Here is an 18,885-nt window from a genome sequence, read left to right on the forward strand (position 1 = left end):
AAGATCTTTTTTCCCTATCTCCTCTATGGAACAAAAAGCCTTCATCTATATCATTCCCGATTCTTCACCTACTTTAAAGAAAAAAAGTCATATTGTACTATTTATACATGTAATCATTATCATTTAATACCTACCCAAAACTCAATTATGAGAAATATTTATGGCAAATTGTCTGAATGTCTTGTGCCTCCTTTCCTCTAGACAAGTGGTCTCTAAATATTTTGATCATGCAGTCCTACTGATAAAAGTATTTTTGAGCACAAATCACCAAAGTAGATATTTATTTAAAGTTATAAATTATGACTGTACTCATATATTATAAAAGATATACAGAAATATAAATTTTAAAAGGTTGAGAAAAATAAATACAAATCTAACATTTTTTTTAACACCTTTCTTTCTATACCCTAATGACCCATTCTGCAAGCATCCTTGTTTGGAGAGCACTCCTCTAGATACCCTAAATTTTATTCTTGGGTTAAAGTAATAGTCCGCACTTGCTGACCCCTTGAAATCTACCTTTACCGAACTCCCTAACCTAAGGTCCTATTAACCTTACGGGTGTTGTTACTGAATCTCTTGTAAGGATGCGTTGAAGACTCTTTTACATACATCGTGTGCCTTCTTTACAAGGATAGATGAGAGAAATTTCTCTTAGGTCTTAGTATCAGAAATATCTATAATGCTTTTGAAAATTTAGTTTGTTTTTATATTACAGACTTACGTAATTGATCACAAAATTCTAGGAACACCAACTGCTAGAAAACAAAGAGCGAAATTCGTGGCTCACTTCTAGCAACCATACCCACAGGTATATTGCTCTCCCAACTTGTCTTCCCATCACTCACAACCCTTCATTTATTTATTTTTAAAATCATGTTGTAGCTCATCCCTCCCTGGCTTCAATTTAATTCTCTATCATTCTAATTCTTCATTTACTAAAAAAAAAAAAAAAAATCATTATTGTATTACTTATATATGTATGTGTGTGTATATATGTGTATGTGTATATCTGTGTATGTGTTTAAAAGCACCTCAACAGTTCTTGAAAGACAGGGAGGAACGAATAAACAAAAAAACCCCAGAGAAACAAAAAAAGCCAGGCACTATTGTTCAGTATGGAGATCATCCTAAATTGGAAGCTCCCCTGTGCCAGGGGTATACTTTGCAGATTCTGAAGCATTTAGCAGCAAAGCCCTTCATCCAAAGGGTAATTCGTAACTGAGTTTTGATGAAAAGAATGACAACTCACAATAGCACTGTACTACACTTTCTCACTCTTTTCCAGTTGGTAAGAAATGTTAAAGTGAGGAAAGGGCAATTGGCTTTTTTTTCACCTGTGTGCAAAGCTTAACTAAAAAGTCCATGAAAAAGGCAGTCACATTGCCAGATGGAATTTGTAGCCATGTACCTGGATGTGTTTCCTTCTGGTGTGCTCAGAAGTCATTTGGGGATGACCCGTATTCAATGCTTTCTTGTTCTTCTTGTTCCGCCTCTCAAAGTATCTCCTCTGATGGTTGGTGAGGCTGCTGTATAATTTAATTCGCCTGGGTGACAGACAAACTCTTTCCTGGCCAAAAGCCTGGATCAGTCGGGCTGTGTCAATGGTAGAAATAGAGCTGCTCCTCTCATGCAAAGCCACCTCTCTATCTGTTTGGGTCAATATATCTGATTCCACAGAAGTGGTGGTGGAAACGATGTTGGTGGGGGTGTCTGTGAGCAGCTCACTCTCCTCTGAGGGTCTAGAATCTGAAGAAGTGTTGTTTTTATAATGAAAACCTGGCTGTTTTCTCAGGATGTACTTATCAAATTTAATCTGTTCAATTTTAATCTGATTGGGTTTCCCAGCTTGATGAGTAGAAAGCACCTTGCTTTTTTTAAGCTCTCCTGCAGTTTTATGGAATTTCTCTAGGCTCTTATACCGCTTCTTTTTCTGAAGCTTGTTTTTCTGCTGTTGCTGTCTACCACTCCATTCCTTAACATTTCGTTCCCCTCTGCTGTCATCCTGTGTGCTTTCAGAGGTCCGGAGAGAGTATGTGATGGGATTCTGAAGAAGTTTAGCCAAACGATCGAGTCGTTCCACCAAGGATAGTTCTTTCCTGTCACTGAACTCAGGAGGTTTCTGTTGCCTCCGTCGTTCCTGATACTTGTTCCAGAGTTCATTCAAACTCACAGTGTGCTGAGCTGTTGGCTCTGGGGTGACCTTATGATCCTTTTTTTTATCATTAATTTGTTTGTCACTTTTTGGATAATCTCTAGCCCGACTTTTAGCAGTATGCATCACTTCATTTTCCAAGTTTACATTGATACTGAGGCTCTCTATTCTGGTATAATCTGCCTTTGGCTTTTCCACGTTTTGATGAGGGGAAGGAAGACGAGTGTGTTCTCTTTGTTTGTCTGGATGATGCTGAAAGACATCTTTCCAAGAATGTCTCATGAATACACTCCTCCCTAAGGATTCATGGCAAAAATCTTGATCACTTGGTAGGTGCACTGGATGATGAAAGTAAAACTTGGCTGACCTGAAGACAGAATGGGTAGTATTTTCAAATTCTGAATGACATCTGGACTCTGAAAAGGAGAAAGAAAAAGATTTTAAAGGACTTTCAAAATATTTGCATTCCGTTTAGAAATGGTATTCACACTTAATTCTCTAGATACAGAACAAAGACCTAAGGAAAGAACAGTTTTATATAAAGTTTCAGGAAATTCACTGCCTACACAAAGGATTCTAGCCATGTGCCTACGGGCCAGATTGACACAATAAAACTTTAAAGGACTAAGGGTCAAAAGACTTGGATTCTAGGTTAGATTCTGCCATAGACTGGCTGTGTGACCTTAGGAAGGTACTTTAGTTCTCTGGATTACAACAGCAACTGTTAATGTATTCACTGCCTGCTACATGTGGAATATTACAATATGTGCTCTCTATCTTTTTTCCTTTCAATTCAATCTTGTTGATAAAACAGAGAGAGGTACTGTTAACCTTATTTCAGCTAAGAAACCTGAGATTTCATTTTCATCATCAGTAATTAAACAGGTGGGATTAAAAAAAAACTCTTCATGTGTCTTAGAGGCTTTTAAAATTCCCTTCTCTGAACCATCTTCACATTTCCCCCCAATTTTTTTTATTGTGGTAAAATACACCTAACATAAAATTTACCATCTTCGGGCGCCTGGGTGGCTCAGTTGGTTAAGGGACTGCCTTCGGCTCAGGTCATGATCCTGGAGTCCCGGGATCAAGTCCCGCACTGGGCTCCCTGCTCAGCGGGGAGTCTGCTTCTCCCTCTGACCCTCCCCCCCTCATGCTCTCTCTATCTCATTCTCTCTCTCAAATAAATAAATAAAATCTTTAAAAAAAATTTTACCATATTCATCTTCAGTTTTTGGCAGTCATTATTCTAATGTCAAAACAGGCATTTTTAGATATAAGAACATCTTACAATTATAAATCCTAACTGTAAACACTAATATACACATTTCTGGAGTTCCAAGTCACGTGTAGAAACAAAGATATATACATGCAACAAAGTAACATTTGTGACTATGGGATCCTTTTTGCCCACACTATAGATTACTGGCTACCAGAATTTTCATTACTCTCAGAATCCCTAAGACATTTCCCCACACTACAATAAGATACATGGATCTGCTTTTATACCTAAAGTATAAAGACTCTCAAACCTCCCAACAAACAAAAGTCCAGGACCAGATAGCTTCACTGGTAAATTCTACCAACATTTAAAGAATACAAAATCTTCTCAAAGTCTTCCAAAAACTACAAGAGGAGGGAACACTTCCAAACTCATTTTATGAAGCCACTATTACCCTGACAAGGATACTACAAGAAAAGAAAGTTACAAGCCAATATCCTTAATGAACACAGGAGCAAAAATCCTCAACAAAATATTAGCATATATATAAAAAGGATCATACATCATGATCAAGTGGGATTTACTGCAGGGATTCAAGGATGGTTTAACATCCACAATTCAATCAATGTGATATACCAAATTAACAAAATGAAGGACAAAAATCATATATCATCTCAACAGATGAAGAAAAAGTATTTGAGAAAATTCAATATCCACTCATGACAAAAACTCTCAACAAAATAGGTACAGAAGGAATGTACCTCAACGTAATGCAGGTCATATATGACAAGACCATAGCTGACATCACACTCAATGGTAAAAAACTGAAAGCCTTTCCTTTAAGATCAGGAACAAGACAAGGCTACCTACTCTTGCCACTTTTATTCAACGTACTACTGGAAGTCCTGGCCAGAGTAATTAGGCAAGAAAAAGGTGGGGGGGGGAGGGGAGGCATTCATTCCTGTCTTCTTCCAATCTGTTCTTCAAACAGTAATCTTCAAAAATGTAAATTGGACCTATCATTTTCTATTTAACAACTTTCTCTTACTCTTAGAACAAAACTCAAACTCCTTAACGAGGTGTACATGTACCTCACTATGCATTACTCTCCTCCTTGATAATTATATTCTAATTATGCTGGCCTTTCCCCTTGTTTCATTAAGCAGCATAAGCAAAGGCATAAAAGTGGGAAAGCATTAAAGCAAATAGTTGAGTGTAAACATTCAGTTTATGTGGCTATACAATTTACAAGTAAAGGCAATAGATAAAATAAGGTAGGAAAGGTTACTTGGGACCAACAGAACAGAGAGCCCAGAAATAAATCCACCCATATATCGTCAACTGATCTTCAATAAGAGTGCTCAGAATACCCAGAAGGGAAAGAACAGGCTCTTGAACAAATCGTGTTAGATAGGCAAAATCTAACAAATCGTTTTCCATAGGCAAAAGAATGAAATGGACCCTTACCTTACACCATACACAAAAATCAACTCAAGGGGTACCTGGGTGGCTCAGCTGGTTAGGTATCTGCCATCAGCTAGGGTCATGACCTCAGGGTTTTGGGATCGAGTCCTGTGTCGGGCTCCCTGCTCAGCAGAGAGCCTGCTTCTCCCTTTCCCTCTGCCTGCCGCTCTGCCTACTTGTGCTATCTCTCTGTCAAATAAATAAATTTTAAAAAAATCTTAAAAAAAAAAAAAGAACGAATGAACGGTAGGTAGGTAGATAGATATTTGGGGACAAATTATGTGGAGCCTGGAACACTAGCCTGAAGACTTTAACTTTATTCTTAATGGAAATTAAGAGCCACTATACCATTTTGAGCAGAGTAACATGATTATGGCTGTATTTCAGGAAGGGTATGATTATGGCTGTATTTCAGGAAGGATACCACAGGAACAGGATAAAAGAAGCAAAATTTCAAAGGGCCAGATAGAATACATTAAAAAATAAAGCAAAAATATGGAGTGCCTGGGTGGCTCAGTTGGTTAAGTGACCAACTCTTGATTTCGGCTCAGGTCATGATCTTGTCTCAGGTCGTGATCTCAGGGTTGTGAGATCCAGCCATGCATCGGGCTCGCACTCAGCAAGGAGTCTGCTTGAGATCCTCTCTCCCTCTCTTTCTGCCCCTCCCCCCCAGCTCATGCTCACTCTCGCGCTCTCTCTCAAATAATAAATCTTAAAAAAAAAAAAAAAAGCAAAAGTAAAAGAATGAGGAAACAGGTAACATTACTGTAACATATATTTGTTTTCTAATATCAGTATTTTTAATCAACACAGTCCCACTGACTGGGGGATGAAGTAAAATATATAGTAAAGAGTAGAAAATGAGCAAGCTGAGTTCACTGAGTATAATGGACTCAATGAATAATGAGGCTAGATAATCCTATCTCAAGGCACCTTTTTTTTTTTTTTTTAAAGCTTCAGTGTGGGGCTTGAACTCATGACCTTGAGATCAAGACCTGAGCTGAGATCAAGAGTCATATGCTTAACCAACTGAGCCACCCAGGAACCCCTCATGGCACTTCTTTAAGAGTAAAGGTCAAATCAGTTGAGGTGGTTATCTACTTCTGATAATGCATTAGTTTTATACATAGTACTTGCAAAATTCCCCCCAAATATATCCAAATATATTAAAAATATGATTTACCACTTTTTAAAAATTAAAGTTAAACATGCTCATTGTAAAATATTCAAATAATGCAGAGAATTTAAGGTGAAAAAGGTCTCCCTGCTATTCCTAGGCCCCCTGGCCCAGTTTCCAGTAATAACAACTATTAAGCAGGTTTTGTATATCCATTCAGATAAAATCCTGCTAAGTAATGCAGAAATATTTGTCCAATAAAAAAAATATTTTATGTATATGCAAACATTTTATACTAACTGATTTGACATACCATAATTTAACTAGATATTTAGGTTGTTTCCAATTGTTTACTCTTCTGAAGAATGCTGCAGTGAATGTCTTTATGTGTGTGTATGTATGATTTTATATGTTTGGTACAACTTTATGTGTCTAACTCCCGCGAGTGGAAATGCTGGGTGAAACGGACATTTATTTCAGTTTTAGTCAGTGTTGAGAGTTTAGATAAAGTGGTCCATAATATTACTGTCTCAGCATCCATTTTGTGGGGGCAAGTGGCCTGTAGGGGCTTTGAACTGATACTAGTCCCTCCCTTGAATGCATGCCCTAGAGAACAACCTGCAGAGTCAAAAGTAAATTTAGTTCCCTATATGATTTCCCCCAAAAATCCTTGTGATAAGCAGTCTTCCCCACCTCCAGGGCCTTTCATATGCACCCCCCCTTAGATAAAATCCCTGCCAAGCTTACCAAAATACTGTTATTTCTGATTTTGAATTGACCAATCCAGCCTTAGCCTGAGAACCCCAAATAGCTCCACCTGTAGACCCCAATAAAGGCATGTACTCTCTCTGCCTGCACCCTGCCTTGACCTCCCCGTGTAGCCCCCCCAAAGCATGCCATGTACCTCCTCCAGGACCTGTGAGTAATAAACTTCTCTAATTCAATTTCCCTGTGCTCTTTTGTTGAGCCATTGGACATCCCAGAGCTCTACTTAACAAATGTTAATTTAATAAAGTCACAACAGTTAGATATTGCCAAACTGCCCTACTCCTCGAAAAATTTGCCATAAATTTGGACTTCTAACAATAGTATTATGAAAATGTATGTACGTTTCCCCATACCCCAACAATACTTTTTATTGGCATCAAATTTTTTCATCTGTACTAAAGGGCTTAAAGAAAAGTATTTTCTTTCTAAGTATTATTTCATATCTTTAATGGCCATTTGTATTTCTTTTACCATAAAATTCCTGCTCATGTCCTTTGATTGTTTTTCTGTTAGACTGTCTTTGATTTATAAAAAGTTCTTTGCATATTAAGAAAATTAGCTCCCTTTTCTCAATATCAGTTTAAAATTGTTTTCCTACTTTCCACTTATAAATTGACTTTGCATATGGTATTTTTTTCACCATACAGAAACTTAAATTTAAAAAGGTAGACAAATTTATCAAATCCTTACCTTTATGACTTTTAGATTTTGTCACCTCACCTTATTAATAATAATCCCTACCTTCATCTAGAACTTTTATGATCTCATGCACTTAAACACTTACATCTCTGATATATATGAATTTTGGTAAAAGAAGGTAGGACTCCAACTTAAGTCTGTACTTCACGTCCCTAAATGCTACGTAAGCATCTTGGCATGATTTGTTGAATAATCCATCTATTCCAAACTGATGTGAAATGGCACTTTTATCATAGAGTAGATTCTCGCTGTTTTTAAGTTTATTTCCATTAATGAGCCCACTCTCAGTCTCTTGCCCCAATAGCATCCTTTTAACTATTACTGTTCTATAGTTCAGTTTAATACCTTGTATGGCTAAACCCTACACCATCTCCATCATCTTTTTTCAGACTCTTTCTGGTAAAGAGGAACTTTATTTTGTAAAAATAAAAAAATTCCAATCCTACCAAAAAGCTGCAAAATAGTATAATGAACCTACATATATTTCTCTTAGATTCACCAATTACTAACATTTTGCTACAGTGGCTTTATCTTTCACAACCATAAACATATATGTACATATATTATTAATATTTTATCTGAACCACCAGGGAATAAGTTATAAGCATCATGTCTTATTCACTCTGCCTTTTCACATACTATAGGATGTATACCCTAGAAAGAAAGGTAGTCTCTTACATACCATTATCAAACACATCTAATTTAACATTGACATGATACTACTGTGAAGTTTATGTTCAAATTTCAGCAATTTTCCCCAAACTGTCCTTTGTAGTAATTTTTCCCCTTGGGCTAGAGTCCAATCTAGGATCATGACTACGTTTAGCTGCCATGTCTCTTTAGTATCCTTTAACCTAGAATAGTTTCTCAGCTTTTGTCCTTCATGACACCTACATATTTAAAGAGGACAGACCAGTTATTTGTAGAATGTCCTTCAATTTGAGTTTCTGTAAGTTTCACTGTGATTCATGTTACGCATTTTGAACAGTTCTATAGGAGTAATGTGTCCTCCTAAGTACATCACATGTGAAGTACTTAACTTCAGCGTGTCCTATTACTGGTGGATGTTAATTTTGATGTCCGAAGTTCTCTACTGTAAAGGTTAACTTTTTCCCCTTTGAGATTAATGAGCAATGTGGGAAGATACTGTGGGATATTTTGAGGCTGAATAAATATCCTTCTCCCCCATAAATTTTCACTCACTGGTTTTATCATCCACTGATGATTCTTGCTTAAATCTATTATTACTATGAGGGTTAGAGTATGGAGATTTTCCAACTCTATTTTCCCTCCTATGTTTAGTTGGCATTGTACTATAAAGAGGAGCCTCCCCTTTTCTTATCTATCTAATCAATGAATCTTATCTATCTGTTTTAAAATCAGTATGATTGCATGAATTTTTTATTTATATTATTTTTTATTATGTTTAGTTAGCCAACATATAGTACATCATTAGTTTTAGATGTAGTGTTCAATGATTCATTAGTTGTGTATAACACCCAGTGTTCATCACAACATGCATGAGTTGTTTTATGCATGAGTTTTTTCAAATAAACCTTTTGATTTAGAATAGTTTAGTCTCAGAAAAACTGTGAAGATAGTACAAATACTTTCCTATACTTCATTCCCAGTTTCTTCTATTATTAACACCTTACATCAATATAGTACATTACACTTAATGAACCAATAAAGATGCATTATTATTAACCAAAGTCTACACTCTATCTGATTTCCTTAGTTTATACCTATATTCTTTTGTGTTCCAGGATCCCATACAGAAATACTGCATTACATTTAGTTATCATATCTCCTTAGGTTATTCTGGTCTGTGACAGTTCCCCCAGATTTTTCTTGTTTTTCATGACCCTGACAGTTTCTTCCTTTTTTTTTTTTTAAGATTTTATTTACTTATTTGCTAGAGAGTGTGCATGAGAGAACGAATGAGAGGGAGTACAAGCAGGCTCCCTGCTGAGCAAGGAGCCCAATGCAGGACTCAATCCCAGGACCCTGGGATTATGACCTGAACTGAAGGCAGCCACTTAACCGACGGAGCCACCCAGGTTTCCCATGGTCCTGACAGTTCTGAGAAGTACTGATCAAATATTTTGTAGAATGTTCATTTGGGTTTTTGATGTTTTTCTCACTAGACTGGCATTATAGGTTTTGGGGAGGAAGACTTTAAAGTGCCATTCTCATCACATATTAAGGATAGATACCATCAGCATGACTTATCACTGTTGGTGTTAACTTTGACTACCTGGCTGAGGTTCCCGTCAGCGTTCTTTACTATAAACTCACTCTCTTTCCCCTTCCTATACTAAACTCTTTAGAAGGAAGTTACTACGAGCAATCTACTCTTAAAGAGTAAGGAGTTATGCTCTGTCTCCTTAAGGGTAGAGTGTCTATATACTCTATACATACTCATACATTTGGAATTCTGCACAGAATTGTCTATTTGCTCCCATTAATTTATTTAATCATTTATTTATATCAATATGGACTCATGGATATTTACACTTTGGTTATAATTCAATACTACTATATTGCTCAACTTGCTGTAACTTTGGTCACTGGGAGCCCTTTTACTTGGCCCTTGTGTCCCTTTAACATACTTATCATTGTAAGGTTTTCTCTTTACTTTCAGCACTACAAGATGCTTCTGGCTCATCTATATTTCTTGATCCAACCATAGAATCAGCCATTTTTCCCAGGAGCCCTGAAAATATGTCTTTGTGGGTCTCATTTCTCCTTTTTATTTTTTATGCCTTTTCACTCATGGTGCCTACGAGTTTGGTATTTGGGGGAATATTTTGAGGTCTCACTTGAAATTTCTTTAGAGAGATGTGCATCTGCTTCAGCCTTCAGGCATAGGAGTTGGCACTACCAAGCTACAGCTATTTTATTTAATTTATTTATTTTGTTTTAAAGATTTTATTTATTTATTTGACAGAGAGAGACAGTGAGAGAGGGAACACAAGCAGGGGGAGTGGGAGAGGGAGAAGCAGGCTTCCCGCAGAGCGGGGAGCCCAATGTGGGGCTCAATCCCAGGACCCTGGGACCATGACCTGAGCCGAAGGCAGACGCCTAACTGACTGAGCCAGCTAGGTGCCCCACTACAGCTATTTTAAATAAAATTCTGGCCTGGAGAATTTTCAGATAACATGTAGTTCACTGCACTAATAGATTGTACCAGTGCAAAATTCACAACTATAAACCCCTGTGAGAGTTGGTCTGTAGTTATAAATTTCAGGATAAATTTGCCACTGCCTTCTTTCCCCAAACTCATTACCAAGGTTGAGACAGGCGAATTTCCTTTCTTTATTCTTTTGCACGGATGTGTTTATTTCTTATTTATCCTATTACTTAGATTGCAGCCTACTGGAAACCCAAGCAGGACTTTTTCACTATGGGTGTGCCCTTAGTTCTGTATTTTGTTCCCAACTTCATGTAGACATTAAAAATAAATCCCAGGGCAACCCTCTCGGGTCCCCTCCCTCTTTGGGCGCTTTGTAAACTTTACTATCACTCAATAAACTGCTTTGCTGCTCATCACAAAATAAGAGAAAAAAAAAGAAAGAAAGAAAGAAAGAAAATCCCAGATCTACAGAATTCAGCTGAAACCCTTAAGGTGACAGTCTGCTTTAGTGCTTAATTATCTCTATGGTGGGTTCCTGCTTTCACTCTTATTTTTGGGACCTGAAGATGCTTAACTGTCATGTCAACTCTGATAAGTGTTAGAAGATAGTTCTGAGGGATGCCTGGGTGGTTCAGTGGGTTAAGCCTCTGCCTTCAGCTCAGGTCATGATCCCCGGGTCCTGGGATCGAATCCTACATCAGGCTCCTCGCTCAGCAGGGAGCCTGCTTCTGCCTGCCACTCCCCCTGCTTGTGCTCTCTCTCTGACAAATAAATAAAATCTGAGAAAGGAGTCTGATGCAGGGCTTGATCCCATGACCCCTAGGTCTCGACCTGAACAGAAACCAAGAGTTGGACACTTAACCAACTGAGCCACCCAGGCGCCCCAGATACAGCTAAATCTTAAGAAGAAAATTTATGGTTGTAAATGCCTATAACAATAAAGCAGAAAGATCTCAGATAAAAACCCTAAACTTCCACCTTAAGCATTAGAAAAAGAGCATACTAAAACTTAAGCAAACAGAAGGAAGGAAATTATAAAGATCAGAGTGGAAACTAATGATAGATAGATAGATAGGTTTTGATAGAAAAAATGTATCTAGAATACATAAATAACTATTAGAACTCAATAAAAAGACAACTCTATTAATTATAGTATATATATTATATACTATACATATATATACTATATATAGTATCTAATATATATAAATAGTAACAACTTTATAATAAATATATATATTATATATAGTAAATAAATACATATACTATATATATATAGTATATACTATATACTATATATATATATGTAGTATATAGTATAATAACTCAAATAAAAACCACGCCAGGTTCTGAATAGGTATTTCTCAAAGGAAGATGTACAATTGACCAATAAGCACACAAAAAGATGTTCAACATCATTAGTCATGAGGGAAATGCAAATCAAGAGCAAAATGAGATACCAGTTGATACCCACTAGAATAGGTACAATCAAAAAGTCAGGGGGCACTTGGGTGGCACAGTCAGTTAAGCATCAACTCTTGGTTTTGTCTCAGGGTCGTGGGATCAAGCCCCGCGTCAGGCTCCGTGCTCAGCTTGAGATTTTCTTTCCCTCTCCCTCTGCCCTTCCTCCCCACACTTGCTCTCTCTCTCTCAGATAAATAAATCAATCTTTGAGAAAGTCAGATAATAAGACATGTTACTGAGGTTGTTGAGACCCTGGAATCCTCATATACTGCTAGTGCGAATGTAAAATAATGCAGCAACTTTGGCAAACAGTCTGAGAGTTCCTAGAATGATTAAATTTTTTTTTTAAGATTTTTTTTTTTAATTTATTTATTTGACAGAGAGATAGCACAAGTAGGCAGAGCGGTAGGCAGAGGGAAAGGGAGAAGCAGGCTCTCTGCTGAGCAGGGAGCCCGATGCGGGGCTCGATCCCAGGACCCTGGGATCATGACCTGAGCCAAAGGCAGCCGCTTAACCGACTGAGCCACCCAGGCGCCCCTTGAATGCTTAAATTGAAAGGTATCGTATAACCCAGCAATTCTACTCCTAGGTATATACCCAAGAGAAATGAAAACATATGTCCACACAAAAACTTGTATATGAATATTTATATGGAATCATTATTTATCATAGTCAAAAGGTAGAAACAACCCAAATGTCCATTTTATGGGCAAATGGATAAAATGTGGCATATACATACAATGGAATATTATTTAGTCATTAAAATGAATAAAATATTGATATGTGTTATAACTTATATGAACCTGAAAACATCATGCTGAGTTAAAAGAAGCCAGTCACAAAAGTCTACATTTTATATGATTCCATATTAATTAATTATTGTATTAAGGTCCAGAATAGAGAAATCTATAGAGACAAAGGAGATCAGGGGACAGTGATGAGGGGGTAGGAGGGGTAATAGCTAAGGGTAGAAGGTTTGTTTTTGAGGTGATGAAAACATTCAAAAATCAACTGTGTTGATGGCTGCACATACCTATGAATAGGGTAAAAACCACTGAATTGTACACTTTAAACGGGTGAATTGTATAGTATGTGCATTATATATCAATAAAGCTCTTTAGAAATGTTCTATGGGCATCTTAAAAGTTTTATATAAAGATTTTTTAAAGCATACAAACATTTATACATATCTATTAGATCACCCTCATTACTTGTATTCCCAGATATATTTTTAACTAGCTTTTTATAAAAAATTTCATTTCTATGATCTCTCATGACATAAGCATGGGTATTCAACCTCTCTACTATTATTCTGTATTGTCCATTTCTCCTTGAAGGTTCTCTAGAGTTTTGTTAGTTTATAGTCTGTTCTGCATTCCTCCCATCCCAAAGCAAAGTTCCCTCTCCCCACTTAAGAATGTTTTCATTTTCATTTTATATATATTTTTATGCTAATTCATGGTTGAAGACGTATGTGTTATAGCCTCATTGTGGATTGCAAATCAGTATAAAAATATTCCTCCTTGATTCCTACAACACTTTGGGTGTCTATATTAATATCATTTTTCCAAATTTCTTTCTGATATGTCTCTAGTTTTCTAAAAGGAAACCATTCTGAGTCACTTTGTTTTTAAGGTGTCTGCTATATAGCATGGAACTGAGTTTGTTTTTTAACCTGAGTTTTATTTTTTAATTGATGAATTTATTCCATAAATATATGTAGTGTTGTTTTGTTTTATTTTTTCTTTCTAGCAGGCTCCACACCCAGCGGGGAGCCCAATGTGCGGCTCAGATTCTCAACTGTGAGATCAAGCCCTGAGCTGAGATCAAGGGTCGGAGGCTTAACCGACTGAGCTGCCCAAGCACGCCAATGTTTATATAGTCTTATATGTTTTCCATTCTCTATTTTATGTATTTTTTCCTTTTCAGATTTTATTTATTTATTTGAGAGAGAGAGAGAGGGAGAACGAGCAGGGGGAGGGGAAGAGGGAGCAGATTCTCCACTGAGCAGGGAGCCAGATTTGAGGCCTGATCCCAGGTCCCTGGCATCAGGACCTGAACGGAAGGCAGACGCTTATCTGACTGAGCCACCCAGGCACCCGGTATTTTTTCTTTTGTTACAAATCTACTTTTTTCATTTCCCTTCCTTTTACTCTCCTGTTACTCCTACCATTTTTCTAAATATTTTAGACATTTTATAGTTTAATTCTTTTAGAAATAACTTATAATTTTAAATACTACAACTTACACATGTATTTCTTGATTTACCAACTTCAAAGATGAAAATAGCTCACTTATACTTCTTTTAGCCTGCCTTTCTTCTGCCTGTCTCCTTGCTGATTTTTTTGTTTTTTTGCCTTGCTTTTTCTGTGTGGATGCCTGTACAATGTGCTCTTTTTCTTTAAAGTTCAGTACTACCACCAACATATGTCTGGGTGTTGATTAGTACATACAAATTTTCCCCTAGGACTGGGGTAGGTCCTTTTAAATTGCAGGTTCAGTTTTCCTTATTTATGTTATTATTTTTTGCTATCTTCTTTAGAGACACTAACAGTTATCACTGTGTTAGATCTCCACTGTCATTCTTCAAATTATTTTTTCTAATGGCTTTCATCTCCTTTTTCTGTTACAATTCTTTTCCTTCATTTTGTTCTCTGATCCCCTGAATCTCTTTACCTCTTGTTATTATCTAAACTTTATTTAATACATTTCATGTCTTCTATAATTATTCATAGTTTAAAACATTTAGGAAAAAATTTGTTTTCTAGAACATGCTTTTACAGATTGTAGTCCCACCTTTCTTTTCCAAACTATGTCTCCTATGCTACTCACTGCAGAGTTGCAATTTTGTTTTTTCATCTTATACATTTTTTTTTATTGTGGTAAAAAACATACAACATTAAATTTACCATCTAACCATTTTTAAGTATACAGTTCAGTAGTGTTAAGTATATTCACATTGTTGTGCCACAGAACTCTAGAACTTCATCTTGCAACATTAAACACCATATCCATTAAACACCAATTCTGCCTCCACCCTTTCTACCAGCCCTGTGCAAATACTTTTCTATATTATGTTTCTGTAATTCGGACTACTTTAGATACTTCACATATGTGAAATATACAGTATCGTCCTTTTGTGACTGGCTTATTTCACTGAGCACAATGTCCGTGAGTTCATCTATGTTGTAGCATGTGATAGGACTGCCTTCATTTTTAAGGTTAGATAATATTCTATTGGATGTAGGTACCACATTTTCTTTTTTTTTTAATTAATTTTTTTAAGATTTTATTTATTTGTTTGATAGAGAGAGAGTGCAAATAAGTAAGGGGAGCAGCAGAGGGAGAGGGTGGAGCAGGCTCTCCTCTGAGCAGGGAGCCTGATGCGGGACTCGATCCCAGGACCCTGGGATCATGACCTGAGCCGAAGGCAGACCCTTAACCAACTGAGCCACCCAGGCGCCCCAGTACCACATTTTCTTTATCCATTCATCTGTTGATGGATACATGGGTTGTTTCCATAACTTGATTAATTGTAAGTAATACTGTGATGAACATAAGTATGCAGATATCTCTGAGATGTTGCTTTGAATTATTTTGGATATATACCCAGATGTGGGATTGCTGAATCATGGTAATTCTATTTCTAATTCTTTGGGGGAACCTTGATACTATTTTCCATAATGGCTGCAACATTTTATATTCACACCAACAGTGCACAAGGGTTCCAATTTCTCTGCATTGCTGGGACAATAGTTACTTTCTGTTCTTTTTGTTAACATCCTAATGGGTGTGGAGTGGTATCTCATTGTGGTTTGTGATTTCCATTTCTCTGGTGATTAGTGATTTCAAGCATTTTTTAATATGCTTGTTGGCTAGTCATATATCTTCTTAGGAAAACTGTCTATTCAAGTACTTTGCCCATTTTTAAATTGGGTTTCTTTGTTGTTGAATTATAATAGTTCCATGTATAGTCTGGATATTAACCAATTACCATGATTTGCAAATATTTTCTCCCCATTCCCTAGGCTGTCTTTTCACCCGGTTGTGTCTTTTAATGCAGTTTTTTAACTGAGTAGTATAATTTATTTTTGCTTTTGTTGCCTGTGCTTCTGTGTCATATCCAAGAAATCTTTGCCAAATCAAATGTCATGAAGCTTTTCCCTTGTTTTCTTCTAAAAGTTTTTTAATTTAGCTCTTATATTTGGATCTTTGATCCATTTTGAGTTAATTTTTGTGTATGGTAAAAAGTAAGGGTTCAACTTCATTCCTTTGCATGTGGATATCCAGTTTTCTAACACCATTTGTTGAAGTGTACTTTCTCCACTGTGTAGTCTTGGTACCTTGTGGAAAATCATTTATCTTATAATCATATATCTTATTTTACATATCTTATATCTTATATATCATATATCTTATATATCTTATAATCATATATCTTATTTTATCTATTGATCTTGATGTGAGCATCTGCATCTGGGCTATTTTCAAAATACAATATGGATAGATCAGCTCTTTGACTTCTTTCTTTCCTTATCTAGGTATGTTCTATCTTCCTCTAGAGGTAAAGTCTGACAGCTAGGTAGTAATGACTTATGTTCTATATGTTCTTTTACGTTAGAAATAGGGGGCCATGGGTAAACATGGCCTTTTACTTGGCTTTTACTATTATTTTTTAAAAGTTTGTATTGAGGCTCTGTCTGTCTTTATCACGGTCTTCTGCAATGCCTTCAGATTTTAGGCTTTCCCCTGTTTCAGTACTGAGACATGATATTTCTATTATTATCAGCCTTAGGTATTTATTTGTAATCCTGTTTCTAAGTTCACAGTATCTTTTCCCAGAGGTAATAATTATTTTACATAATGAAGTGATTTGCATGAGAAAGAAAAAAAAGAAGAAAAAGAAAAATGGATCTCTATTTAAATTGTGAGGCAATGTTATTATCAGAATAAAATGGGGAGCACCTGGGTGGATCAGTCAGTTGAGTATCCGACTCTTGATTTTGGCGTGGGTCATGATCTCAGGGTTCTGGGATTGAGCCCCACATTGGGCTCCACGCTCAGTGGGGAATCTGCTTGAGGATTCTCTCTCTCCCTCTCCCTCTGCCCCTCCCACTGCTCATGCTTTCTCTCTCTCAAATAAATAAATCTCAAAAAAAAGAAGAATAAAATGGAAACACACAAACACAGGCCTTGTCTCTTTCTCACTCTCTGTCACTCCCCTTGTACTCCCCACCTCATCCCCCTGCCCCAATCCCATTACCTGCAATATCTATCTGCAAGGATTCTTTTTCTTTTGTCCAGGATTCCTTAGGAACTGTCCTCTTACTATGGATCTCCTCTTTCTGTTTAATGGCTTTAGTGTCTGGTAGACTTTCAGTCTTTAGGTCTTGTAGTCGAGCTGAGTGCTCTGCATCAGCAGCACCACTGGAACCTAAGAGAGGTAAATTAACACAGTATCCAGACAAGAAGTTGACAAAAAAATATTTTAAAATACCTCTCAAGCATCTAATATGTGAAAGGCACTATTACTGATATTGAAGAAAAAAAATAAAAAGACCATTTAGAAATGTGTTTAGAAACTATTAATCCATACTGGAGTTAAAAAATATACAAAAACATGGGGTGCCTGGGTGGCTCAGGCATGGTTGGTTAAGCATCCAACTCTTGATTTCGGCTCAGGTCATGATCTCAGGGTCGTGGGACTGAGCCCTGCCATCAGGCTCCGTGCTCAGCAGGGGAGTCTGCTTAAAGATTCCCTCCCTCTGTCCCTCCCCCAATCTCATGTGCATGCACTCTCTCTCTCTCTCTCTCTCTAAAATAAATAAAAGATATACATAAACAGATGTCATACAAAATAAAAGAATTACTGCATAAGAGTAAGAAATGTATGTACTCAAAAAGGGAGAAACTACTTCTAGCTAGGAGGATCATGAAAGAATTCTAGAGTAAAATAACAACTGATTTGGGTGTTAGAAGATAGCTAACCTGGGATACACACTGATTCAGAAAGAGAAAGGTATTTTAGGCAAAGGTAACTACATATGAAAACAAGAAAGTCAGGAAAGCAACTGAACATCTAAGAAATAGAGCAAGTATATTGTTTATTTGAATATAGAATTTATAAGGAAAAGAGGTATCTAAAAAGTTGTTTGGGAGCTGATTTTACTATTCTGAAAGACTGTACTAAAAGAGTTTAGATTTTATTCTTTTTTTTTTTTTTTTAAGATTTTATTTATTTATTTGACAGAGACAGAGATAGCAAGAGCAGGAACACAAGCAGCAGGAGTGGGAGAGGGAGAAGCAGGCTTCCCCTCGAGGAGGGAGCCCGATGTGGGACTCGATCCCAGGACCCTGGGATCATGACCTGAGCCGAAGGCAGATGCTTAACGACTGAGCCACCCAGGCGCCCTAGATTTTATTCTTAAGGGCAATAAAAACTTTCTGATTGTGAGATTAACAGGATCTGTTACTAGAACATTCATTAAGCAACAGAAAAAAAGGGGGGTAAAATTTTGAAATGTTGCCCAGAATATAACATAACTTATGAGAATAAGCAATACACAAAAAAAGAGAAGTGGCTAATTATGCTCCAAAATGTTTCTATTTATAATACTGGCAGAGACTACCAGCTGTCCTCTGAAATCCATTTTCCTTTCCTCTAAAATAAAACCCTGACAATAGAGTGGACAGGTTGAGGGGATCTTGTGTCCTTCAAATTCCTCCAAGTGCATTCCTTCAGGAGCACAAAAGCTCGTTTCCAGTCATTAACTAGTTCAGAATCTGAAACAGAAGCAACTACAGGCAACCAGTGTCCCTAGTCCTATCCCTAGGTCCCTGAATAATACCCCCAAGAGCAGCCC

General features: G+C 36.9%; 1 protein-coding gene across 3 annotated transcripts in view; it reads right to left on the reverse strand.

The window, feature by feature from the left end:
* The window catches only part of ALMS1 (ALMS1 centrosome and basal body associated protein), a 213,235-nt gene that overhangs the window by 34,770 nt on the left and 159,580 nt on the right, over positions 1 to 18,885 (reverse strand). For all 3 annotated transcript variants that reach the window (XR_004678529.1, XM_035001297.1, XM_035001296.1), the window contains 2 exons: positions 17,286 to 17,456; positions 1,412 to 2,571 (listed from right to left, as the gene is read on the reverse strand). Coding sequence is in view for 2 of the 3 variants with exons in the window: in XM_035001297.1 (XP_034857188.1) it covers positions 1,412 to 2,571; positions 17,286 to 17,456 (1,331 nt within the window). In the remaining variant the exon portion in view is untranslated. The remainder of the gene's footprint in view (positions 1 to 1,411; positions 2,572 to 17,285; positions 17,457 to 18,885) is intronic.

This window comes from Mirounga leonina, unplaced genomic scaffold (genome assembly GCF_011800145.1).
Source record: "Mirounga leonina isolate KUSES-001 unplaced genomic scaffold, KU_Mleo_1.0 Mir_125, whole genome shotgun sequence".
In the NCBI taxonomy this organism is placed as follows: Eukaryota; Metazoa; Chordata; class Mammalia; order Carnivora; family Phocidae; genus Mirounga; species Mirounga leonina.